The sequence below is a fragment of the Drosophila arizonae genome, chromosome X (assembly GCF_054131065.1).
Source record: "Drosophila arizonae isolate 15081-1271.41 chromosome X, UAZ_ARI_1.0, whole genome shotgun sequence".
In the NCBI taxonomy this organism is placed as follows: Eukaryota; Metazoa; Arthropoda; class Insecta; order Diptera; family Drosophilidae; genus Drosophila; species Drosophila arizonae.
The window spans coordinates 1,742,733-1,767,779 of record NC_142927.1 but is presented as its reverse complement, the minus strand read 5'-3'; the positions used below and the strand labels follow the sequence as shown (position 1 = coordinate 1,767,779).

The 25,047-nt window shown below is 40.2% G+C and overlaps 9 protein-coding genes and 1 long non-coding RNA gene across 17 annotated transcripts; 4 read left to right on the top strand and 6 right to left on the bottom strand.

Moving 5' to 3' along the window:
* Window positions 1–368: 368 nt before the first annotated feature.
* Alr (Evr1_Alr domain-containing protein Alr) lies at window positions 369–2,080 on the bottom strand. 2 transcript variants are annotated; one of them, XM_089475561.1, is made up of 4 exons: window positions 1,485–2,080; window positions 1,143–1,384; window positions 861–1,072; window positions 369–801 (listed from the first exon to the last, which is right to left on the bottom strand). In XM_089475561.1, exons 1-3 carry the CDS (start codon window positions 1,782–1,784, stop codon window positions 910–912), a joined length of 705 nt encoding a protein of 234 aa, XP_089331687.1. In that variant the 5' UTR covers window positions 1,785–2,080; the 3' UTR covers window positions 369–801; window positions 861–909. The 2 variants fall into 2 exon arrangements, with proteins under 2 accessions (XP_089331687.1, XP_017870920.1); XM_018015431.2 differs by having other exon boundaries at window positions 369–1,072; window positions 1,485–2,078.
* A 143-nt stretch (window positions 2,081–2,223) lies between these two features.
* On the bottom strand, window positions 2,224–4,496 carry parvin (beta-parvin). Its single transcript, XM_018015428.2, has 5 exons — window positions 4,270–4,496; window positions 3,562–3,651; window positions 3,226–3,497; window positions 2,975–3,159; window positions 2,224–2,907 (listed from the first exon to the last, which is right to left on the bottom strand). The coding sequence occupies exons 1-5, from the start codon at window positions 4,388–4,390 to the stop codon at window positions 2,472–2,474; spliced, it is 1,104 nt and encodes a 367-aa protein (XP_017870917.1). The 5' UTR covers window positions 4,391–4,496; the 3' UTR covers window positions 2,224–2,471.
* On the top strand, window positions 3,648–4,403 carry LOC149267780 (uncharacterized). Its single transcript, XR_016271262.1, has 2 exons — window positions 3,648–4,130; window positions 4,195–4,403. It is a non-coding gene; the product is annotated as an uncharacterized LOC149267780 (long non-coding RNA).
* A 316-nt stretch (window positions 4,497–4,812) lies between the features above and the next one.
* LOC108619107 (transmembrane protein 203) lies at window positions 4,813–5,363 on the bottom strand. Its single transcript, XM_018015435.2, has one exon. The coding sequence runs from the start codon at window positions 5,361–5,363 to the stop codon at window positions 4,929–4,931; it is 435 nt and encodes a 144-aa protein (XP_017870924.1). The 3' UTR covers window positions 4,813–4,928.
* Window positions 5,355–6,086, bottom strand: Rpp20 (ribonuclease P protein subunit p20). Its single transcript, XM_018015434.2, has 2 exons — window positions 5,774–6,086; window positions 5,355–5,718 (listed from the first exon to the last, which is right to left on the bottom strand). Exons 1-2 carry the CDS (start codon window positions 5,918–5,920, stop codon window positions 5,374–5,376), a joined length of 492 nt encoding a protein of 163 aa, XP_017870923.1. The 5' UTR covers window positions 5,921–6,086; the 3' UTR covers window positions 5,355–5,373.
* A 124-nt stretch (window positions 6,087–6,210) lies between these two features.
* COX6B (Cytochrome c oxidase subunit 6B) lies at window positions 6,211–10,559 on the top strand. 3 transcript variants are annotated; one of them, XM_018015438.2, is made up of 2 exons: window positions 6,211–6,351; window positions 10,133–10,559. In XM_018015438.2, exon 2 carries the CDS (start codon window positions 10,158–10,160, stop codon window positions 10,389–10,391), a length of 234 nt encoding a protein of 77 aa, XP_017870927.1. In that variant the 5' UTR covers window positions 6,211–6,351; window positions 10,133–10,157; the 3' UTR covers window positions 10,392–10,559. The 3 variants fall into 3 exon arrangements, with proteins under 3 accessions (XP_017870927.1, XP_017870926.1, XP_089331692.1); XM_018015437.2 differs by having other exon boundaries at window positions 10,094–10,559; XM_089475566.1 differs by lacking the exon at window positions 6,211–6,351 and adding an exon at window positions 6,428–6,640.
* LOC108619103 (uncharacterized) lies at window positions 6,228–9,583 on the top strand. Of its 5 annotated transcripts, none has more exons than XM_018015430.2 (3): window positions 6,228–6,351; window positions 6,922–7,187; window positions 7,797–9,583. In XM_018015430.2, exon 3 carries the CDS (start codon window positions 7,827–7,829, stop codon window positions 8,892–8,894), a length of 1,068 nt encoding a protein of 355 aa, XP_017870919.1. In that variant the 5' UTR covers window positions 6,228–6,351; window positions 6,922–7,187; window positions 7,797–7,826; the 3' UTR covers window positions 8,895–9,583. The 5 variants fall into 5 exon arrangements, with proteins under 5 accessions (XP_017870919.1, XP_017870918.1, XP_089331684.1 ...); XM_018015429.2 differs by having other exon boundaries at window positions 7,785–9,583; XM_089475558.1 differs by lacking the exon at window positions 6,228–6,351 and adding an exon at window positions 6,647–6,797 and having other exon boundaries at window positions 7,785–9,583.
* A 3,743-nt stretch (window positions 10,560–14,302) lies between the features above and the next one.
* LOC108619100 (transmembrane protein 198) lies at window positions 14,303–18,036 on the bottom strand. The gene is made up of 4 exons (XM_089475557.1): window positions 17,549–18,036; window positions 16,068–16,436; window positions 15,066–15,578; window positions 14,303–14,861 (listed from the first exon to the last, which is right to left on the bottom strand). The coding sequence occupies exons 1-4, from the start codon at window positions 17,711–17,713 to the stop codon at window positions 14,682–14,684; spliced, it is 1,227 nt and encodes a 408-aa protein (XP_089331683.1). The 5' UTR covers window positions 17,714–18,036; the 3' UTR covers window positions 14,303–14,681.
* Window positions 18,037–18,740: 704 nt separating this feature from the next.
* AP-1-2beta (adaptor protein complex 1/2, beta subunit) lies at window positions 18,741–22,714 on the bottom strand. The gene is made up of 2 exons (XM_018015422.2): window positions 22,554–22,714; window positions 18,741–22,023 (listed from the first exon to the last, which is right to left on the bottom strand). Exon 2 carries the CDS (start codon window positions 21,968–21,970, stop codon window positions 19,187–19,189), a length of 2,784 nt encoding a protein of 927 aa, XP_017870911.1. The 5' UTR covers window positions 21,971–22,023; window positions 22,554–22,714; the 3' UTR covers window positions 18,741–19,186.
* Window positions 22,715–23,755: 1,041 nt separating this feature from the next.
* On the top strand, window positions 23,756–24,865 carry LOC108618027 (uncharacterized). The gene is made up of 3 exons (XM_018013933.2): window positions 23,756–24,090; window positions 24,149–24,216; window positions 24,286–24,865. Exons 1-3 carry the CDS (start codon window positions 24,073–24,075, stop codon window positions 24,680–24,682), a joined length of 483 nt encoding a protein of 160 aa, XP_017869422.1. The 5' UTR covers window positions 23,756–24,072; the 3' UTR covers window positions 24,683–24,865.
* The last annotated feature ends 182 nt before the right edge of the window (window positions 24,866–25,047 follow it).

The following is a 25,047-nucleotide window of genomic DNA, read 5'->3' as shown; positions in this document are numbered from 1 at the left end:
GTGGAAGTTCGCTAAAGTGAACAAATATGATCTCCGTTTTAAACATTAGCGAATTGCTATATTTCATGAATAGATATGCGTAAATGCACCATATGATAAAAAAATTCATCACACAACACACAAGTCGAGCCACAAGTAAAGCTGTTCATGATTACTGTAATGTCTATGTGATGCAACACCTAGTCAGCTGTTCGCGATGATAGGGGCATCGAACTGTTAGAAAATGGAAGCTAAAATTCTATCAGCTGACAAATCCATAGGAGGGGATGGCGAAATTCATGCAATCTGATGTAATTCTTGCATTAATCACTGTAATTTATATGTACATTCAAATATGTAAATCACAAGAAGTAAAACAATTAACACCATTTGTTTTTAGATAATGTTATTATAATACAAACAGAAAATACGAAATTTTGCACCACAATACAACTCTTACATAGTCAGCGACCGACCAACATACAAAATTAAACCTTAACATTTGTCTATTACAACATATATGTATATACATACATATATGAATATCTGCAATTGCCGGCGGTTATTGCGAAATAATGGTAGGGAGGTACTCTCGTTACCGCACCGGAACTGATTCACTGTCGTTCTTTCTGGTAAAATTGGACTTGAATCTGTACATCTGTGCAGCCAACTGGATTGGAATCATTCCGTTTTGACCAGCTTGTCCAAATATGTTTAACAATCAATGATCCAAATGTCGCCAAACCATACCGATTTAACTGTGGGAATTGGATAGGTTGGTATCTGACCGATCAGCTAGAGTTGCATTGTGCGTCTGACTATCTGTTGTAGTGTGTGTGAATATAGCACTCATATATATATGTATATAAATTTATATATACTTATATATATAAGCGTGCGTATCTATGTTTGCAGCTTATTATGTTAAGCCTAATCACAGGATCCATCCAACCAGCCGTCACGCCACCTCTCATTCACTTTGCTGCAGTCGAAGAGTGGTTTACCAAGCTTGTCGTTGACTCGATTATGAAACTTGCACAACCACATAGCTAAATCCTTTTGTGAATTTACATTTACGGGATTCACTTCGATACTGCGGGGTATACAAAATATTATATGGTCACCTTTTTGCACTTGCAGCGAGTCAAACAGTTTGCACTTACTCTGAGCGAAAATCTTTGGCACAATACTCGCATGGATATAAACGCGAGAGTACTTCGAAAAAGGTGCGCATATCTCGTTTTTCTGTGTCAGTGGGATTATCGGAATAAAAGGCAGCCATGGTATGCAGCAGGCCCCAAGTAGATATGCCAAGACGTACCTTATCCAAGGGGCAGTCTTCTCGGGGTGCGGCGACGCCGGCTGCATTTACAGTTAGCTTTTCGCTGGCGGCTATATGCTTTTCCTGTGGGATAGAGAGAGAGAGAGAGAGGGCGAGAGAGCAATTATGTGTATTTTTAAATCACGAGAAGAAAATTAAAACCAACAGCAATAAAAGGACATACCTTAGCTGCTTGCGTATTTGATATAAGGCGCTGCTGTTTGGACCATGACTTGAAATCGTTGCATGTGCGACAATTGCTATCCGGTTTTCCATTTCGATGCACGTTAAATTGCGCACCATCCACCTGAGGTTCTGGTTCCGCTGGCTTCTGCTGAAATGATGATTTTGACATCCTGAAATCGGGATCACGCAAAATTCGCAAAACAGTTTTTTGTAGACGGCGTATAATCAATCGGGCGCCCTCGCGATTAGGAGCTACCTTACTTTGATAGCTGTGACGTCGAATGAATACTTTCCACATGGGCAGTCAGCTGCTTACCGTTAACGCAAATCTGAGTCGTTCTTTGTACTCTGTAGATTTTTTTTAACAGCGATGTATTCAACGCCGATTTTTCTTATTCGATTAACGCAATATTGAGGCACTGTTAATGAACATCGCTGCAGGTCGTTGTTTTACTAGCTGCCAAAAGTCTGGCAGCGCTGCTAAATTGCCACAAATATCTTCGATTAGTGCACGTTAATTCAAAACGCAGGTTTTTCCTCTTTCGTGTGTTTTTTTTAAACTAAGACGATAATTCCAAACTACACAATATAATTTTTTGATACTTTTTCCATTTCTCTATATGTCGCTCAACGTGTGTGTGTGTGTATGTGTGGAAAATAAAACTACATTAAACGAAAAGCCGTGCGGCGAAACGTAATTTCGTGTCTATCTGTAGATTTACAGTAACAAAACTACATTTTCAATTGTCAAGGCACTTTTTATTTGTTGGTTTTAATACAATCAAAAATGTATATAAAATTCATTTAGTAACAACTACAGTTAACAAATGTGTTAGATGCACACACATACACACGTACACATACAAATATATTAAAATATAAATAGTTAGGTAAAGTTAAATTGCATCTACATGCACGCATTAATAATTTATGTATAACAAAAATGATTAGAAATTAAGAGAAAAAGTAGCAAAGATGTTGGCATTTAGGCAAATTCTTTGAATGTGCTAAACAAGCTATAAAGCACACGCAGCGTAGACTTTAAATCCATGTTGACAATATCTTCGGGCCTGGCCTTTGGCTTTGGTAGTCCCACATCCTGCATCAGATCGAAAGCAAATGCAACATTGCTAACCATTTGGTCAACATCCTGCGGGGTTAAATGAAATTCGTGGAGGGGCACAAAGAATCCGCCCAGGAGTCCCATCAACAAGCACAAATAAACGCCATCTCGAAAATCGGTGTTCAGATCGTTGATCTCAAAGTTGAGCTTGGCCAAGTGCTTGTTGACGAACGTAATTAGAGATTTCTTTACGACGGCCAACTTATCGGGTGCACAATCGATTAACGTATCGAATGCATCCTTTTCACAGCGCATACCCAAATCATCGTATTCCGAGGTGATTTGCTCCTGGAACTTCCTGTAAATCAAAACGAAAACGAAAATAACATCGATTATGGAGACACACGGGCAAATCTTTCACTCACTGTGCATTCAGAACACCGGCATTTTTCTCGGCTATGACCACGGTGACGAAAACGTTCTCTGGCAAACGCACAGGTGCACGAAAATGGCGCACTAAAGCAACCAACAGGTGCAATATGGCAACAATGTTCTTGGAGTGAACGCTAGCCACCGACCACTTGGGTATTTTCTGATGGAAGCCAAGGGTCTGAGAGCAATATACGTTATTTTTGTATTGGCCAAGTTAATTGTTTTTGTTGCGGCATTCACTCACATGATTAACGGCCTTAAGCACAATGTTTAGCTTCTCGTGTTGTCCCTGTTCCGATTGTGTTACCTCTGGTACATCCAATTTTTTTCCCGTTAGCTTTTCCCACAGCTTGTGCAGCACTTGGCCATCGTACATATCCTCATCCAGTTGCTGGACAATGATGCGTTGCTCCGCTAGCTCATCATTAATCCAATCGATGAGAATTCTTTGCAGCTTTAGCATTTCTGGATCATTGATCGATTGTGGATCAATCACGGCGCGTTGCTCATGCTCACCTAACGGTTCGGATAATACAAGGTATACAGACATATTCTATCGATGATTCATTCGATCACTTACGCAGCGCATAATCCTCGGGCGGTATATCAAATTGATTGGGCGAGCCAGGCGAATCGATTGCATATTTTCCTTCTTCTTGGAGCTTCTTAACTGTAAAAGACACAAATTGGAAGAGTATGTATGAGTGAGCATGCAATAGGAAAAATGTAAACAATAACTGGTGACGTCACCAGTGTGACAAGGCGAGCGACATCGTTAGAGATGAGCGCTTGCCATTTAAAATAAAAATTAATAAATTAATCTGCTAAGGGAAAAGCAAAATTTGTATTGATAATAATTTACCTACACTAAATAAAAATAATTTTCTGTTATAAATTTTTGGAGCGGCACGAGCAAAACTCTAGTTTGAGTGCCCTAACTCAAATGAACACACATACAGTCATATTCGAACATACACCTACAACTAACAACCGATCAGTCTGTTCGTTTGTATGCGTCACAAATGTAAATGACGCAATGTTTTTTTTTTTGTTTAGCACACAGACAGAGACTCAATGCACATCTGTTAGCAGTATACACAGCAATTTGCCGTTCCTTGGGTATATCATAGGACGAATGAATATATAGTTGTAAGCATCTATTGAACAAATTGCTTCAGTTTATGTTGTCACCATATTTGGCCGTATTCTGCAGATTTCACTGAGCTATTCCGTTTCGCTTGGGTGTAGGGGCTTGCCGAGGGGAATGGTGGGGGTTGATCTAGCTCACCTTCTCGTGTGCCGCGTTTGCGACCGAGTGTACTGAATTTTTCCCAGATGCTATCCTCCTTCTCGCCCTTCTTAATGGCTGTGGGCGTATGCGGAGATTTGGGGCGATTTAAAGTCGACATCTCTATGTGTGCGCACCGCAAACAAAATAAAAAACGAATAAAACAGAGCGAACGCCGTGCGATGGAACTGCAAGACACTCGATTGACTGGATTACCGATAGGCTTTCTATCTCTTTTTATTTGGTGTCATCGATATAATTAATCGATACTTATCAGTGAAATCTTTAAATGTTAAGGGCTCTTCAACGAATATAGAAAATTTATAGCTAAATGTAATTGATAAATTAAAGGATTATCGGCTGATGTTTATGTTACTTTTATTACGGATGTAAGGTAATGTTGTTAGTATTTTCATCCAAATAATAGCAATTACAATAAAAAGTTTAAGATTATTGGCGGCCCTGCAATCAATAGAGTTGTGATCCTAGCTGAATCTCAGTTGAACTGGTCGTTTAAATATACAGCGATTAATAATAAGCGGATTTATATTTAAAACAGTCATGTATTTGATTTTTATAACTCTCTTACATTACTATATAACTTATGATATACATTTCAGGGGGCTTATATATATATATAAATATATAGTGTAGGCTTTTTAAATAGAGTTGGGCAACTGGCAGGCGCGTACTGCTACCAGTTGGAGCAGCACAAAAATTGGTGAGAAGACTTCACTGTACTCAAGGCCTGTTTTGCCTGATAGCTTTAGACATAACAAATATTTAAAGATCGCGATAAGTACAAGGAAATATGTGCTCCACATGAACCGATGCAACGCCTTCCGTTTGTTATCTGAATCCAAATACATGCGTATGCCAACAATAACGCAAAAATAAGCATTGCAAATATCGATAAAGAATAATGGACTGAATATGCTGAACCAATCACACATTACCTCTGGTAAGACATTATTCAATGTACCAGAGATCTTGAAGGCTAGTGAGATGGTGAAGACAAGCAGCCCACACAGATTAACTAAAATCTCGAATTCCGTTAAGCCCAGCCAGCGCACCAGCTCCGACAGTTTAAACATGATTCTCTCTCTATTTCTGTTTCTTTTGTGGCTTCTTAATGTTAACCTCTGTGCAGCTCGTCTGTGCTGGCAGCTTGGGTACCACAATATCGAACAGACTGTTATTGAAGATTTTTATGTGCAATGCGGAATTGTTGCGTTGTCTGTAGGTTATGTCGTCCTCATCACAAAGTGGATGCAGTTCATCCACCAGCTTGATAGTGGATGTGTTTATTGCGTAGCTTAGAGCACCGTCCGAGTTATCGATAAGTCGCAATGCCAAATTAAGCCCACGTGTTATCGAATAACCCATGCAATGCAAATAGATTTCCTTAGTGCCCGCATTCAACAGATCCTCGCATCGTTTTTGTTGGGCCTATACACCAATTAAAGTGATTAATGGATTGTTTACAGCGAAATGTATTGCTTACCTTAAAGTCTGACTTGCTTGTAATGTAAATATTATTTCGCTTGTCGTTTGTTGCACGAGGCGGAAGTTTTCGTACAATGCGTTGGCTTTGTTGTTTGTTGCGATTGCTTTTTGGCTTTGCACCGCGTTCTGATGGATGACAGTCCATTATCAACAGCCACTACAAACCAATAATCAGTGGCCCATGCTTTGTGACCGTGCACAAAACATCTAACTATTAAGACTTCGCTTGTAGAAAATGCAAAATACGACTAGCAAAAATGATAACGATATGTGCATAATGCATCGCTGTAAGCTACAATTTACAAATTGCACGGTAGATGGCGTCAGATCAGGCAGACTGCTGGAGTTGCCAAATCATATGTGAGAGCAGCCGTAGTGCTGTTAAAATAACGGCAGATGGCGCTCTTAGTCATCTGGCAGCCCCGCTTTAGCTGTCAATTTTTTGACATTTACTCGATATTTGTATAACATTTATCGTACATTTCATATACTATCGTCGATTGGTTCGTGCTCGTAACACAGCTAGAATTATCCAGCAGTTGAAAAATTTTCATTGTACTTTCCGTAATAACAAAGGTATGTTTTTTTTTCTTTGCAACAAGCACAACAACAAAATCGTATCATCAGTACGCAACTAAAACAAATTGTAAAACAGTGACACAGAATATTGTATTTATGCAACAACACACACGCAAACAAATATTTGTCATAAGTTCACAAATACACACACATTCCTACTTACACATACACATTTTCAACGCCGCTGGCTGCAAAGGCTTGGGCAGCAGGCAAAGAAAAAATTACATAACTCCTAATTAATTTGTATTACACACAATTTGCTGAGTTTTCATCTTTTGGTATAAGAGTAAGATAATAATATAAGCTAAAAAAAAATGACAGTTGGAAGTTCTTTAGACGTTAGTTACATAAGTTCGGATTGTACGCTGAAACGCAATTTTCGATGCTGCCCCGTTAAGTATCTCGTATCTGTATTCTAACCACAAACGAATATATCTAAAAAAGTAAGAAAAATAAAAGTAAAGAAATGAGAAAATGAAGTAATTATTATAAACAATCTACTTGCACAGCGCATTTGATTCAAGTAACGTTTTGTATTCATGCGTTCAAGTTCATTTTTCCATGCAGGACAAACAAAAAACCGCTCCCAACCGATTTCAGTTAAACAGTTACAAACAGCAGCAAACCAAGCACAAAATAAAACTTATTAATCGCACGCGACCCAACGCACCAGATCGCGCGAACTTCGTTTCAAGCTCCAGCTGCAGCCAGGCAAGTGCAGCCAGAAAAAAGTGTGGCAATACTTTGCGGATATCTACAGCAAGAACAACAAACATCAAAACATCACGGCGAGAGCTGCAGCAACAACGGCAAACGTGGGATAAAGCATACAAGTAAATTTTACTATTCCTTATTAACAAACAATCAAGCAAAAATGAACAATCCAAACAAGTAAATTGCAATTGCATAAGGTTATGAATTTCGGTTCACATTATTCTAATTGCCTTAGATCTCAGAGTGACCATATATGTATGTCTTTTTCACCAGCTTCAAAACCTGATCCTGTGAGTGTGTGATTTTTGTGGTCCGCTTGCAGTTAATCAGACACGCATACAGTACCATGTTCTTTCATGTGCTCCTAGTGATAGCAGAAAATGAAAGCTTGCCGCGATTCTGTATGGCAACTCTGCCATCAGCGATATAGATTGCAAGTTGTGTGTGCGTGTTGCCATCGGAAATGCAATAGCACATGCATAATGCATGAGATAAAAACGAATAAGAATATGGTCACCCAGGCAAAAAGAAGCAGGCAAATTGTAAGAAATCCAAAGAAAGCAACATAAAAACGAATCAATCGAATCAAGACTATGTTTTTGAAATTGTTGGCGACAGAGCGAAAAGTCATCTCCATGACGAAAATCGTTTCAAGCATTATATTGTAAATAGGTATAACGACAAAACGGCAATTGTTTGAATTTAACGCGGCACAGTTTGAATTGCAGATCGTCAGACGTCGCTTTCGCCGAACGGAAATGTCTGCGGCACGTTTACCCTATTACCAACAGCAGCAGCAGTCCGGTGAGCATCAGCAGCGGCGTAGCGGGGGACAGCGTTGCGCTGGCTATCAGGATCGTAGTAGCAGTCGACGCAGCGAACGCCGCTATAGCCGCAGTCGTAGTCGCAGCCGGAGTCGCAGTCGCTCCTTGGAGCGCCAGCGTCGTCGTCATCATTATCAGTCGCAGCACCAGCATCGTCATCGTAGAGATTCACGTGATCGCCAGAAGGAATGGGACAGGGACTATTCGAGACGCAGTTATTATCAACGAGAGAGTCGCAGTCCTAGTCCAACGTCGTGTTCCTCCGTCTCCACTTCAACAGGGGCAGGAGCAGGAGCTGCATCAGCACGTCGTGCCCATGGTAATGGAGGCGATAAAATGAACGCCAAGGATAATACAATGTCCGCCGTGGGCGCCTATTACAATCTCGATACGGATGAGCCATTCGATAAGGAGCGTATACATCGTGAAATCGAAGCAAAACTACGCGAGACACTCGCACGCGAAGGCAAAGTGTATCCACCGCCGAAGCCAGAGGCATCGCATCCCGTGTTTGCCAACGATGGCTCCTTCATGGAGCTGTTCAAGAAGATGCAGGGTCAACAAGAAAAACAGCAGCAGCAGCAGCCAACAGCAGATGTAGCTGCGTCAGCTTCACCAGCCACTGCAGCCCCTTCAGCAGTAGCCGCAGCTAATGCCAAAGCAGGAGCTACTCTTCGCGATCAGCCACAGTCGCTGTTGGAGCCCAATTCAGTTATCAGTCCATTTGGTGCTCTGCCAGCGATTGCTGCAGGCGCTGCCAGTACTCCAGCTGCTCCATATATAGCCGCTGCAGCGACTGGCAAATCGGCGCCGCCGCCACCAATGGTTGGACGTCGACGTGGTGGCAAAATCTTAAAAACGGGCGTCGTTGCCAAATTGAAGACACCCAGCGAGAGAGATGTGGACCCGAAAGACTTTTGGTCATTGTATTTGGCTGAAGTAAACAAGTACAAGAGCAATGCCTGCGATACGGATAATGGCAAAAGACCGCTGGTCAAATAGTCTACGAAACACATTCACATACAACTACATCTACATAACCCCATACACACATATATATATATATATATGCAGGTGTACGCACAACAAACGAAAATATGAACTTGAACGCAGGCAAAAACTAATCACAAAATGCAATAAGCACAACCAACATAATTAATTGGTTGCCAAAAATACAATCAGCTATATATGTATGTATAGCTCTATATATGGTTAAGAGTTTGATACGAATAGGCAAGCACATCTCCTTTGCTATATATACTAACTGACTTTGTATGCAACTTGCAACACATCTAAATGATGGGGATAATCGGAAAAGAAACATAATTAGTAGATAAGAAATACAGTATAATCTGATATATATATATCTGATATATATATATATATATATATATATATATATATCAATATTTAGATTAAGCGCTAGATTGTACGGATTTCTATATTTAAATACTATATATATCTAAAGATAAAGCTCAGCTCATAGTGTGTGTAATTACTTATAAAGCCAACAGAGTGCAGAATTTTGTATGCCTTATATATCTCTCTATTTCTCTCTTTTATCTTTCCCTATTTAACGCGCTCGATTGAAATGAAATTCGACTTGAATTGAATTGCGACTTTTATGAAATCATTAATTATTATTATTGCTATATTATTATTATAATATACATTTTTATATGATTAATTTACATTTAACTATATTTATTACATTACACCTATTTCACCTACATTTTTCTCTACGCTCTTTCCCCTTGTTCATCTCTTTGTTTCATACCGTCTATTTCAATATTTATCTCTCTATCGACATGGACTCTCCCTCGCTCTGTCTGTGATATTTCCTTCTTTGTCAATGTTGACTATATACGATATATCTCTATCTGCCCTTCACTATTCTTTACTGTATAATCTTCCCATACCAAACTAACTGTAAACCTAAACTATTGTCTATTATGATATTTTCTTTCTGTCTACTTTGACTCTCCATATCTGTCTATGTTGACTTGCATTCTCTTTCTTCGAACTCGCTCTTTCTCTTTCTTTCTCTTTCTCTTTTTGCTCCTACCCATGATATTGTGCCCCACACTCTGTCTCTATGCTTTCATTATTTTATCATTTACCATTCAATTCATCACTTTTTGTTGGCTTTTCATTCGTTGTTCGTTGTTTTTGGGTTTGTTTTGTTTTGTTTACTCTAAAAGTCCGTTTATGCAATTTTTCATGTCGAAATCGAAAAACAGCGATAAATCAACAACAGTTGACACGATGTCCGCCTACAAGATGGAGACTGCCCCCTTCGATCCACGTTTCCCCAATCAGAACGTGACCAGATATTGCTACCAATCCTATTTGGATTACCATCGATGCCAGAAGAAGCGCGGCGAGAACTTTGAGCCATGCAACTACTTCAAGAAGGTCTACAAGTCGATGTGCCCCAACGCCTGGGTGGAGAAGTGGGACGATCAGCGCGAGAGCGGCACCTTCCCCGGTCGTATCTAGGCAATATATTTAGGAAGTTACACTCTACCTACCTAACAACCAACAACTGCAGCCTATTCCTACACAATAACAACAACAACAATAGCTAATTATGCTAGTTAAAGAAAAAAGAGAACAACAACAAAGCGTTTAGGAAAAGGCAACAAAATACAAATTGTTACAAATTAATTCAACTAGTCGGTTGTTTGTTTCTTCTTCTGTACACACACTCACACACACACACGAACATGCTTCTATATAGCATTTCGATCTATGCTATATAGTCGATACACGACAACAAAACGTGCCGACAAATTAAGTGTATTTGATCAATAAAATGTGAAATACATTGACGATAAGAAAGGAACTAACTATATACATATATACGTACATATAAATCGCTATATATATGTATATATAGATATCTATAAACGCTATCAGGCGCTCATCTGTGCCTTAATAGCATGATCAGCTTGTCGAGCTCCTTAAACTTTGTCCAACTTTTAAGAATACAGTTAGGCAACAGAGTAATGGATAAAATGGAGCAAAGTCAACTTGATAAGAGCAAAATCCTAGCTGAGTATGGAATATATAGCATATATATATTTACATATCATCGATCAAGAGCAATAGCCCAATATCTTGCGTTAAATCAATCTAGCCTAGACTCTGAAGCCAATGTTCCATTGATTGGAGTATGCAATTGCGTGATTCCAGATTGAATCACAGGTGAGTTATCTAGGAAGTATCCGTAGACCAAATTTGAGGCATTTGGCCGAGCTATGGCTCACTAAACAGAACTCTGCTTGAGGAGTCTTTGCTACAAAGGTAGCTCGATATTTGAATTATGGTATGTGGAATGGGAAAAGACGTCCAGTCTGTACGGTAAGATAACATATCATCAAATAAAATTTGCGGCAAATCTACATTAGTTTATAGGTGAGTTATCTAGGAAATATTTTGGGAGTGTCCTATGCTATCCGTAGACCAAATTCGATGCAGTTGATCGAGCTCTGGGTCAAGAAACCTTGGATCACAGTTCTATATGACCTAGCCTTAAGTAAACTAACTCATTTTGGACTCGAATCGCCATGCTTCAACGGCTTCAGATATGGGATGCATGTTGACCGGCCTAATTGGCATTCATATGACAAATTTGATGTACCTATTTCATGTAAAGCTCGAGGGCCCAATATTTCTGATGGATCACGAGCAATGGGCAAAGAAGTTATCCTTAACAAAAGCTGTGTGGGACAGAGGAGCGGTGCTTCACCGGTGCGGTATATACCCACTCCCCTGTAGCAAGCACCTTCATAAATTTACAGGGTATTTAAACTCTGACTATCTGTTGTTTTGGTTTTCTTTTGTTCTTTATTAGAAACTTGTGCTTAGCCAATGCTAGATACATATATATATATATTTTTTTTTTTTTTAATTTTATTTTTTTTAAATTTCATTAACTTTTTATCTTATTTTATTTGCAGTTTTTCTTTGTGTTAATTATTTTTGTTTCATTTATTTATTTTAGTTTAATTTGTTTGCTTTTTGCGTGGTTTATGCTACTTAGTATTCCATATAAAATGGGCTTTTGCATTAATATTATAATATTAACTATTTACCGATTTTTTCGCAACTCTTGTTTGACAACAGTTTATATATATATTATTATTTTTATCTTATTTTTCTCAAATGCTTACGCATTGTTTAGGGCTTAAATAAAATTGACAAATAATAAAAAAAAAATAATAATAATAATAAAATTAAATAAAAAATTCCATTTTAATTGCATAATTGTCCAAACCGTTTTAACAAATTGCGGACGGCAGCAAATTTTGTTGGTTTTGGCTTGCTCATTTGACATGCGCCCTAACATGCATGTTAAGCCACATGTCAAGTGGACTGACTGATAGTGCCCAAATTGTTGCTCAAAAGAATCCATTTGCGTTTTTGTACTGCGAATCGTAGGCTTAAAACTAATCTTAAATCTCTAATCAAAGCTAAAATTGTATATTATTTTAGTTTTAAAATATTTTTTCTTACTCTTAGTAAGTTCCCCCAACTCAAGTTTTGTTTATTTTCTTTTATTTTTTGTTATTTGTATTTAATTTTTCTTTTTTAGGGAATTAGGTTTTACTCTAAGTAAATTCTCTAATCCTCAATTATAAAGTATTCATTATTTATTTATATATACTAAATTTTTTTTTGTTTGGGAAATATTTTATATTTTGGCTCAGTAGATTTTCAATTAATTGGTTTTAGTTTTTCTTTCCTTATTTATTTATTTTTATTTTAATATCTTGTGGCTTACTATGAGTAAACCTATTAATTTTATATGCATTTTAATTAGTTTTAGATTTTTTCCTGTTTAGTTTTTAGTGAAGTGCCTATATTATTTGGCTTACTCTTAGTAAGTTTCCAACTGAAACATAATTTTGATTTTTTTTTTTTTTTTGTATTATTTTTTTTATATTTAAACTTTTATAGTGAATTAACTTTCGGCTTATTCTGAGTCAGTTTCCGAACTCAATTTTTTTCATTGATTTATGTAACTTGAAAACTTGGAGAGCTGCTTTTGTGGACATAATTGATTGTACTTAATAGGTATACAACTAGATATTATTATGGAGTACTTGATCAAAAATCGAAGGAAACATCAGTTGTTAAATAGTAAATGCCATAGACTTAATGTACTATATATATTTATATCTATATCTCTATAGATATTTGAAGAGTTCCTTAAATTGAAAAGCTTGCGAAAACTGTGATATATATATATACACATATCTGGCTATATATATGTGATATATAGCTGAATATATATAGGTTAGTTAAATGCTTTTTAGTATAATTATAACACAGATACATAAAAATCAGTAGTAAAAGTTTTTAGTTTCCAGTTTAAAGAGAGCACACAAGGAATACGCGAAACTTAGCTTAAAATCTATATAATATGCACTTTAGATATATGCTATATATATAAATATCTACCATATATAGCTTAGTGTGAAGAGAAACAATGCTTTATTCGAACTGGACCAACCATTACGTTTCCATATAACCTTACGATCACGTACTTATATCTCTATTTGAAGAGCTCTCTCTATATATGTAGCGTAAGTGCTACCTGATCGGCAATACTATATATTCTTGACTACTCTAGACTCATTTAGCTGCTAGTAACATTTTGTTTTTGTTTTTTTCTTTCTGGAGAACAAACACTCTATTTAGTTTATAGCTATAGATCAAAGTGGATCCAAACAGATCTCAATAGACCGCGCCCTCTAAGGGCCATGCAATGCAAAAGCCAGAGCTGAAGTACAAAGTGATTCTGTTTCTGGAAACTGTAGCTAGTTATCTATCGAGAAGGTTAGCGAATAGCTTGTTCCAAATAGACCTGAAAAAGATGTTATGCGAGCTATGTATGACAACACTATATAAAGGACTGACTAGGAATACAGATATCATAGGAATACATTTTCCCAGAAATTTGTTGAGTCCATTTAGCTCATATTCAGCTATTCAGCCGAAATATTCAAATGTTGCTCAGGAAATCCGGCTATTCAGCGGAGGTTTTAGAATATTCAGCTATTCAGCTGTTCAGCTAACGAACAGACTAGACACTCTTTAAAAATTCTTTACCTACCCAGCTATTCAGCTACACTCTGCTTTAGGTATTCATTTTTACAGCTAATGCTGATTATTCAGCTATTCAGCTAGTGGTTTCGATATCTCCTATTAACTGCCGCTAATCAACTGACATCTTAATAATTGTTTACCAAATTTTGTTTTTCACCTAATCACTTATTGAGCAGTTCTGCTTTTCTCTTATAGATTTCAGCTATAGTTTCCAGACATACTTCATTGACTTTTCAGCTCTGTACTTCCCCAATTTATATATTGCATATTATATCAATAGTTCCATCATATCTAAATTGTTTTTTTTTTTTTTTTTTTTTTTTCAAATTCTATGAAGCAAATTTATTTCCAACTGAGATATTTTTGAAATATCTTCCTTATGTTTTGATTAACCAAAAACAAGTTTCATAACCCAGACCTATTCTAACCCACTACTCCCTTCTCTGCCTCTCTATCTCTTTCCTTCTGTTTTAGTTAAAGCTTCTTCAGAGTTTTGTCTTGATCAAAATTTGCCTTCGTCCTCTTAGCTACATGTCTCAGCTATCCCTAACCGTAAGTTCTGCTCCAGTTTCTGCCTTCGTCTCGCTCCCTTCCCCCGACCCATGTCCCATCTGCCACGCCCCACACTCCGGTCCCCCCTTACGGATATAGTTACATGTAGCTATTGCTTGTTTGTTATCCAATGTCGCGCACGATCTCGATTTTGTCGCACAGTTCCGGATCGTGGATGGTCGTGAAGTGAGTGCGATCGCTCCGGAAGGTGTTCCGCTCATTGGAACTGGTCTTAATGGACCGCTCCGACGGCGTCTCCGTGCCGCTTAGCTGAATGCGCTTCTGCAGAGCCGACACAAAGTTCTGAAACGGCCAAATGAGAAAAGTTAGTGCTGAAGTAGATGAAACGGGACCCGATAAGTCTCACAAATCTCGGATTATCTCTGTTCGCATGTCTGAGCACGAATACAAAGAGACTCCCACAAGGCACCCGAGGTGGAATAGGGACTCGATAGAGTTTTATACCCGCCTTCAAGCAGTGAACAGAGTATCGAGCCTGCCACTCACCTGTGAGATGATATCGCCGCGTGCCGTTCGCACCTGATACAGATAACGGAACTTGCGCTGCCTGGCCTCCTCGCGGGTCTCGCGAGTGCGCGACTGCGATCGACGCATCGGCACATGAGGATTGCCGACGCCCGCGGCGCCCGCTGCCGGCTGGCCATGGGGCAGATGATGATTGCCATGCGGATGCTGGGGATGGTGTCGCATGTAGAGACGCTTGCGATGATCCACGCGCCAAGCGGTGATGAAGCACTGCACCATGATGCTGATCACAATGGTCAAGGGCCACGCGGTTATCAAGAGACCGCCATAGCAAGGCGGTGGCAGCGGATGCGGCTTCATGCTCAGTATCCAGTTAATTGTCTCCAGGCTGTGCATGAAGTAGTCTATGGCGCCGATCACCATAGCCGTGCCCACAATGCTCGATGTCAGTATCGTCACGTACTTGACGCAGCACAGCGTCAGCACCGAGCAGATGACGGCTCCACCGACCACGGCCACATAGATCTCGCGATACTGGAGAGGGTAGAAGGCAGGCAGAGAGAGAGAGGGGGTGATATATAGATTAGTAGACGTAGAGACGAGGAGAACAGATCATATTTGCAGAGGGAGGGAGAGCGGGACGGTGGGAGAAAGAGAGAGCGAGAGAGTGAGAAAGTGAGACAAGGACAGAGAGCCAGATAATGAGAGATATATGAACGGATTGGAGATAAAGACGGTGGGAGAAAGGAAGAGAATGAGAAAGTCCGTGAATGTGATTAGCTAATATCTACAATGAAGCTTAAGCACCTGCCAAAATTTCATGTTAATTAAGAATTTGAATAGAAAGAAAAGTCCGTCAATGTGATTTGTTAAAAGTTACAATGAAGATTTAGCAACTGCTTAAAGTGCATGTTAAATTAGCAATGAAGAGAAAATGATGACTGTGGACAACATGTGCAAAGATTTGCCACGTGCTAAGCCTTACAATGAAGAAGAATGAGATTGAGAAGACGTAAGACTCACCCCGAACTCGTTGTCCGGCATTGTGGCCACACAGACGGCCATCGCAGCGCCGGAGAGCAGGGCGCCAGCAAAGGCGCTGATCAGCACCGAGGCGACAGGATACGTGGAGCCGAGCACGGCGCCCAGGAGTCCGGCCACAATGGCCAGCGCCGAGTCAGCCGGCTTCCCCAGCCAGGTGATCTGGAAGTCCTGCAGTATGAATATCCCGTTGGCGCCCACCATCAACCCGCTCAGGAAGCCAACAGCGCGCAGGCAGCGATAGCCGAGCAAGGCGTACACGATGCCAAACACGGCTATGATGGCCCACAGCAGAGCGGGCAGAGTCTCCGGTGTGGTCGGCGCACATGTCTGGCTGTTCTCCAGGATGCCCTAGAGATGGAGAAAGAAGAGTGTAAGCAGCTCAATCAAGGGAATCAGTGTGATGTCTTTACTTAGCTCATTAAACCTCAAATATATTGAGCGTTGCTCGACTTAGCATATACGAATTGCGAATACCCTACGGCTTCTACATTCTTTCTATTCAACTTACATTTCCTGCAGTCAAGTCAAAGTTCAAAGTTTGCTCAAAGCGATTAATTTTGGTATAATTGCCTTATAATTTAAGTCAGCACTTCAACTTTATCTATATATTCTAAGAACAGGTTTCCTTTATATTATTTAAATAACTGAACTCGTACATAACCTCATTTTTACTTAATTTCTATATGCTTAGCTATTCTTACTTGTGCGTATGATTGCTTGATATGTGTGCAGTAGCCTAGAACGCCTTGAAATGGCATATATGGGGCAAGCAATGACCGCTTGATATATGAGCATTTTCCTAGGATTTATATACATATTTATTATTAGACACATTTTCTACCTTCTTTAAGCATAATTAAAGATTATTAGATACAAAATCTCTTTAATCATAATATTATATTATTTGTCTAATAGAGCTGCTCGAATGGACCTCACATTAGTTATATTTCTGCAAGCTAACCTCACTTTTCTATATTTTCATAAGCTACCTTCACTCTGCAAATATTCTCTTTTTTGTAAATATGTCTTCAATTTACAGCTTTGTTGAGGAAACCGAAAGATATATATTATCTTGAGTCATTTTAGCTAATCCCATATATAGTCCCGTTAGTCACTTATTTGTTTTCATCTTGTCCTTCTGCTTTCACTCTCTCCTTCGCTGAAGTGAAGTGAAGCTGTAAACATGTCAAGCATCTCATTTCGCATGCACGCAGACAACCCTTAAGCCACGCCCCTTGTCACGCGCCGCCTGCCGCCCTGCGTGCACTGTAATTCGATCAAGGACGAGTGCAGGCACTGACACAGTTGCTTGTCCACTTGGCAGCCTGGCTGGTTGCCTGGCTGCCTGGCTGCCTGGATGAGTCAGTTAGCCCAAAAAGCTGTTGTTGACACACTCTCAAAGCGCACACACGCACATACACACACACACATGCACATATATGTACACAGATATGAAATACCTTTATCAAAAATGGCCAATCCATATGTGAAACGCTTTGCATATCATCTGAATGCTCCTGTCCAGCATCGTAGATCACATCGTAGCTGTCCAAGGAGTGGAGTGCTGCAGCAGCTGGAGCACCAGCTGCACCGACTCCACTGGCATTGCCCGCCGTCTCACTCATTGTCCAAAATGTCTGCCCCAAAAGGCGATGGCTCTATATGTATGCAGAGCCAGGAATCGGGCTGTGCCACATGTTTGGTTTGGGCCCAAAACAAAAAATGGCTCGGGCACAGTTTTGGGAAGACTTTAAATGCTATTTTCTTCAACTAATTCTATGAACTTTTCCGTGAGCTAAAATATTTGCTCTGTATTCAAGTTATTTTGATATATTTTCCCTTATTTTCCATCTATTGTGTATCACTTATTTGGCAGCAGGAATTTCGTCCTTTCTATCGGGGCCAAGATAAATTTACTTGTGGTACAACAACGCAGGGCAATTCGCGCTGAACAGGGACAACAGGACAATGCAAACGCCTCTGCATACGGCGAGACGCACCAAGAGGGAGGGAGATAGCTAGAGCTGTGGGCAGCAACCCTTAAGCAGGAGCTTAAAAGCCCTTAGAGCCGAAGCCTGTTTGAGCTTTTCTGCTGGGGGGAACAGCTTTTGCAGGTTAATGTAAGCACAGGTGCATGTGCGCGTAGGTGGCTAATCGATTATACCCTGTAAAATATGTGAGTATATAAAAGGAATGTACGACGTAATACACGATACCCGGATATATACCAATGTATATAGCGAAATCACTATGGTGAAACATATTGTGTGAGATGAATATGGATAAAATACCCTGTAACATTCATAAGTATAAATGAAGGTATACTAAAGCCGTGATGGTGAAAAGTAGAATAAGACTAATATAGACAAGGCCTACCCTTATGAGAAATACCCTGTAAATCAGAAGAGAACTGAAGACATGAAAAATCATACATCTAAAAGAAAGTTTATCATATAGTAGCAGATGAGCTAATATATTACATATACGGTAAGGAGACTAGATGAGAGTTTTGTTGACATAGAATGGAAATGAACAAACTCATACATAGACAGCTAAACGACAAGATACCCTGAACATCATCTGAAAAGGGAAGAATGGGTATACTAAGGGAGAGAGACTAAACCATATTTAGCAAAAATTTAGAAAAAGGTATTTTAAGTTTTATAACTAAGGTACATATATTTTTTTATATATTCGTAACGTGAAATAGAAAAAAATACAGGGTATCTGCACGTAGAGTTGATAATGTGTGTGTATAGGTATAACATATATCTTAACTTGTTTGGGGTAGCAAATTATTGGATGATACGTTGTAGCCCCACAACGAATGGAATGCCTTCCAACTTCGATTGGATCGAGTCGAGTTCAATATATAGTCGTTTATATATATGTAATTGTATTAGATAATAGGATAATATAATATAATAATAATACGCCTCAATAAGCCACAGCTTGAGGTTTCCTCTCTTTTCCTTCTTTCTAACAGAATTTTTTTTATCAACGCGTAATATTTAGATATTTCAGTTATATATCGAGATATATAGCTAACATTAATAGATTATTTATAATTTCATAAATGTTGCTGCTGTTCGATCTGTTTAGGGTGACCGTATGATGGCCTCGTAGGCAGCGAAGATAATGTTGGCCACCTCCACGGAGCGAGATTTTAGACTGAGCGTTGCGTCAGGATTGCCCGGCTGAAGCTTCAGCTCGAGCAGGACCCAGATGTTATTCGTCAGCTTCAAGGATTGATAGAGCATATCCTGACCCTCGACATTACGCTTGGCAATGGTAAAGATGTTGTTGGTGGTCATCTTGGAAGCGATGCCATCGGTGGTGCCAATGACACCGCTCAGGCTGTATTGCAGCTCATTGGCAGCGGGTATTTCCTTCCACGTGTTCAGGAACACACGCTTATCCAGCTGACCGTCCTCGGCGAACAGCACATTGCCGTGCACCAAGCAGGCGAAGTAGAAGATATCGATGTTATTCTTAACGGCCACTTGAAGGTTGTTCAATGGTTCCATGCGCTGAATCGGTCCGCTGGTGGCCAATGCCAGGCTGACTTCCGTCGACTGATTGGGTGGCAGGGGTGGAGCCTGCAGAGGCGAGGCGGGCACCAAGCCAAAGCTGTTCTTGTTCAGCTGTATGGCAAAGTTCGTCATCGGCTGCATTGCTTTGTTGGTGAGGGTCATGTCCATGTAGATTTCGCCGTTGCGTCGCGAGAAGGTGCCCTGGATCTCTAGGCCTTTGCCCTTTTCGGCGGGCAGCCAGGTGACCTTGGGTATCTGCACGCCCACCGACAGGGAGGTGCCAGCCAGGCCAAAGATGTCACCTAGCAGGCTGCTGGCACCGCCGGCAGGAGCAACTGAATCTACAGGTGCCGGCGGACCACCCAGTAGTATATCCAGTCCACCACCAAGCAGATCCACGTTGCTGGTTGTAGAGGCCGGTGCTGCGGGCATGGCAGGCGCATTGATATCCATGGAGAGCAGATCACCAATGAGCGAATCTTGATTAGGTATGACCATAGACTCGGATCCCTGGCCAGGTTCGCCCTGGTCAGCATTCGCATTGCCAGAGCCTGCGGCACGGTTTGGCAGAGATTTGCGTACGCCAGCGCCGCGACCTTCAACAAATGCTGTGGGTGGCTTGTGATAGACACTGGCCAGCGAGCTAATGTGACAGATGAGCTCGTCGAGTAGCGTCGGCTCGAGCAGATCCGTTTCCTCCGAGATGAGCGGCTTGTCGGCGAGCACCACTTCCTTGGCGGCAGCCGGATCGGTGGAGAGCAGACGCCAATAGATAAAGCCGCGATCACGCAAATCTGGGTTATCGGAATCCTGGGTGGCAAGCGAGAGGACATGCTGCACCAGCTCCTGGGTGTCCGATGGGCGTTTGAGAAACAGTTTCACCACAGCTGTTAGCAATTGCAGCTGCACCTGGGCATTCTCATCCTGGAAGCCCTCCAGGAAGCTATCGAGCAGCTCGTCCGCATTGTCAATGCGTTCGGCATATTCGCCAATGATCCAGACCATCGAGGCGCGCGCCTCTGGCTCATCCAAAGTATCCAGATTCTCGCACAGTGTACTAATGATGCTCTCATACTTATTGGGGTACTTGCGGAAGATGTCCTTGATAACGACAATCGCCTCCTGAACAACATAGTTGACCTTGGTCTGAATGAGATCCAACAGAGTGGAGACGCAACGCTCGGCCGATGGTTCCACCTTGATGGCGCAACGTCCAATCGCACGCACAGCTTTGCGCACAAAGTCCACATCCACCTCGGTGGCATATTCCTTCAGCTCACTCAGCACCTGGGCGATGTTGCTCTGATTGGCCAAACGTATCATAATATCCAGTTTCTCCAGCTTCACATAGATGGGATCGTTATACTTCACGAAGAACACCTTCATCTCATGCTTAAGGATGTCCGGACGCTTCTGCACGATCAAATTGATGTTGCGCAGTGCAACATATTGCACCTCCGGCTCTGAGGAGAGCAGCGTAACCAGTGGTGGAGCTAACTTCTTGGTCAGCGTGGCACAAAAATCGCTATCACTCGACAGCATCTCCAGCAGCTTCATCAGCACCTTGACAGCGCTGAGCACAACAGCGGCATTGGCATGGGCCAAGCGTGGTGTAATTCTCTCGCAGATCGATTGCGCCTCTCGCTCATCCTTGGGACTATAGTTGGCCAGCGAGTCCAAGATGAAGACCTGTCCCCATTCGGTGCACTCATTGAGTGCCGTCAATAGTTTATTAATGGTCACCGAATTCATCTCGACGAGCGGTTGGCCCGACTGACTGGCCTCGTTGATTTCGCTTAGCGCTGCCACTGCATTGGCCACCACCATGGGATTCGAGTCGGACAACAGATCCTTCAACTGATCCAGAAATCCCTGATCCTCCACCATTGTTGCCGAGATGTCATACAGTTTGGCAACACAAACGGCTGCTGTTTTGCGCACATAGGGATCCTCGTCCTTCAGGCACTTGCGCAACGGTTCGCATAGATATTCCGTTATCTTATCCACGCGTATACAACCCATAGTCCTTACGGCCAGCGCACGAATCAAGGGATTCGAGTCCTCACAATCCTTGACAAACGTATTCACTGCCATTATCGCCATATCCGGTTGCGATTTGGCATAGTTCATCAAATACAAATAAACGAGTTTCTTCAGCTCAAGATTATCCGTTTGCATGCAATTTACAACGTCCGGAAATAGGGCAGAAACATCCTTGCCAACGGTCATGCTGGCTATCACCTTCTTGACGGCCTCCTTCTTCTTCTCCTTTTTGTCATTGTTCAGCTCCGATTTGAGCTCGAAGATTTCGCCCTTTTTGGTAGTCGTGAAATACTTTGAATCGGTCATCGTGCAGTTCTCTCTTTCTCACTAGCTCTCGCTCTCTTATGCTTGGGAACTTGCTGTTGGAACGAATGGAAAGAACTTTGCATTAGAAATCATGGAAAGGACATTTGAAATGTATATAAGATCACGTTTATCCACAATACCCTTTAAATCTACCAAGCTCAAAACCGCATACAAAAAGCTTATCAGCCCTCATTTGCTTTAATTTTATGTTTTGTCACTTCATTAATATACTATTGGGAAGATTGTGTAGTAGAGCAATACCATAAAATTACACATGCACGATTTATGCTATGATATTTATAACTGTCTGCAAATATCATTAATATTGATTAGAATGCTAGGGCAACTTCCTCTCAAGGGGCGTATCAGCCCCATAAGAAGCACCCACATACACACACTCATATTTTCATATATACGGCAAGCGTTTACTCATATGACGGCTTGAACCACGTCTCACACTTTTATTGATGCAAATTTACCAATTAAATAACTCGCAATTAAGCGCGACATTAATTTAGCGACTTTCTACGTGGTTTAAACATATTTGGAAAGTAAATGTAATTATTAAGATGGTTGTATTTACCTTAAAATGAGCTTTTCAAAGAATTTTTGTTTGCGTTTTTTCCTTCTGCTCTCTTGCTGCTGCTCTGCTTCTTATGTGGGTGTGCGTTTCTGTGTGTGTGCGTGTAGTGTCTGCGAGTGGATGTTCGATAGTGAATATGCGCAACCAGTGCTGCTAAGTCAGCATATCGCTAGACAAATAAATATCGATTATTATTAAAATGAAATGCACTGAACTGCATATGGAAAGCAAAAATTAATGTAGTGATATACGACTGAGCAGTGTTGCTTAGCGGCACATCGATGGAAATATGTATATCGATTATATTATTCAAATTATATGCACTCAACTCCATATAAGAAAAGAGAAAATATCCATGCATGGAGAATGCATAAAAAAGGAAAAACTAATTTTTAATTGATCACATTTTCATGTCATTGCGTAAGACATGCAATTTGAAATGGTCTACTTGCAAACGCATATTAAATGTAATACCACGACTACAAATATGTTTATGTACCCTTATGTACACATAAATACTTACATATATGTACATATGTATGTATATTGTTTATTTATTTATTTATTTATCATGCATCGTACTTAACTGGATGCCTTGCACAATTTCCAACATATTTCCGTTGACTGACTTTTGTTGGCGATGTCTTCCGTCTGTGTGGAAAAGAAACGCAAAGAAGTTTTCGTATAACAATAAGGCAAAGCCACAGGGAAACTAAACAATGCAATAGTTGTGAATTCAACGAATATGTAACGAAAGCAAAGTGCAGAAAGAAAATAATAGACATGCATCCATATGAATTGTTGAATACGCTATAATAAGTAAATTATAGCCAAACAAAGCTTTTGGCTTGCAATTGTATCATATTCATAATATAAACAAATATAGGACGTACCCGACTAGAATATACCCTGCTAAGCAGCTGATAAACATTGTCGCTTATAGAGATATTTGTATAGAAATACCCATTATTTATATCTAAAAAATGTCACATCTCCATTCAGAAAACTTCCTAGCTAGTTCTAGTTCTTAGACAACCGCCAAAGTTATCTATGATAAGAAATTAAGACTGTGAATGTTTCGATGGATCCACTCGCCAAATTTCAAATTTCCTACTCTGATATATAAATATTCTTATACATATGTATTAATGGGGAGCGAAAAGGCTAAATGGACTCGTGTGATGCATGGCACTTAACTGTCTTGTTACATACCTTTCAATAAAAGCAATATGCCTATGCTTACCCATTTTCTGTGTGCTTAGAGCATCAAAAGAAATCCACCCACAATTCGTATCATAAATACATATGAGTAGAAAAATAAAATGTATATTTATATATGTATATACATACAGAAATTGCACGGAAGCAAAAATCCGAAAACTCAACGCCGCATTCCAAAATCGTGTTATAAAATAATTTGGCAGCACTTGGCCAGCAAACATTCGAATTCGAGCAACTCGAGCGAGCGCATCGCAGCTCTTAAGCCTTTTTTTTTATCTTCACCCAAACTCTAAGCATAATGGATAATCGACATGCGGTAAGGTATATGATAAGCATAAATATGTTACGGACTTATATTCTGTATGTATTTGCAGCTGCTGAAGTTTTCGTTTTTGGCATTTCTAGTACTTCTCTTTATTTGTGTGCAGGCAACAAATGCGGGGTATAATTTCTATATAGGCATATAACTATGAGAAACGATCTTAATCATGTATCTATTTATGTCAATTAGGAGTCAGCAGAAAAAGAAGAAAATCGTTATACATGTGCCCATTCACAAGAAGATAGAAAAACATGTCCATACGATTATTAAGCATGTCCACCATCATCATAAGCCACTCGTACTAAAAGAGGAGAAGAAGATTATACACGAGGAGCATCATCCGATTCAAATTCATCAGACTAAAGAGCATATACATCACCATGAGAAGCATGATCATGCTCATGATCACCATGAGCATCATGAGCACCTACATCCCATTGAACAGGCACCGTCCATAGAGGAGGAGGAAGAGCATATACATCATCATCATAATTATGAGCACAAAGATGGTTTCCTTGGCGGCGGTGATTCAGATGCCAGTAGCAGTAGCAGCATCAGCAGCATCAACAGCAGCGAGGAACGCTGATGTAAAACTAAGCATTCAAACTAAAAACCAAAAAGGAAAAAAATTAACTCAAAAAACCTGTGGTTAATTTTATGTGATGTATTATTTAGATTTATGTATACACAATTTTTTTTTTACATTTTTTTTTTTATATATGTAATATAGATAAATAACTTAGGCACGGGTTATTGAATAAATAAACTGGTTGAGAAAAGCACCATTCGTTCTGATATTTAGCCGATTAACATGCATTTGAAGGCGCGCCAAAAAGTCAAAGTACTTGTCCCTCTTCACAGCACTGGCGCACTAACAAATCAGCTGATGCAAAACCAAACCAAAACAAAATCCCAACAGCTGAAATGTAACTAAAAATAAACAATCTTGTG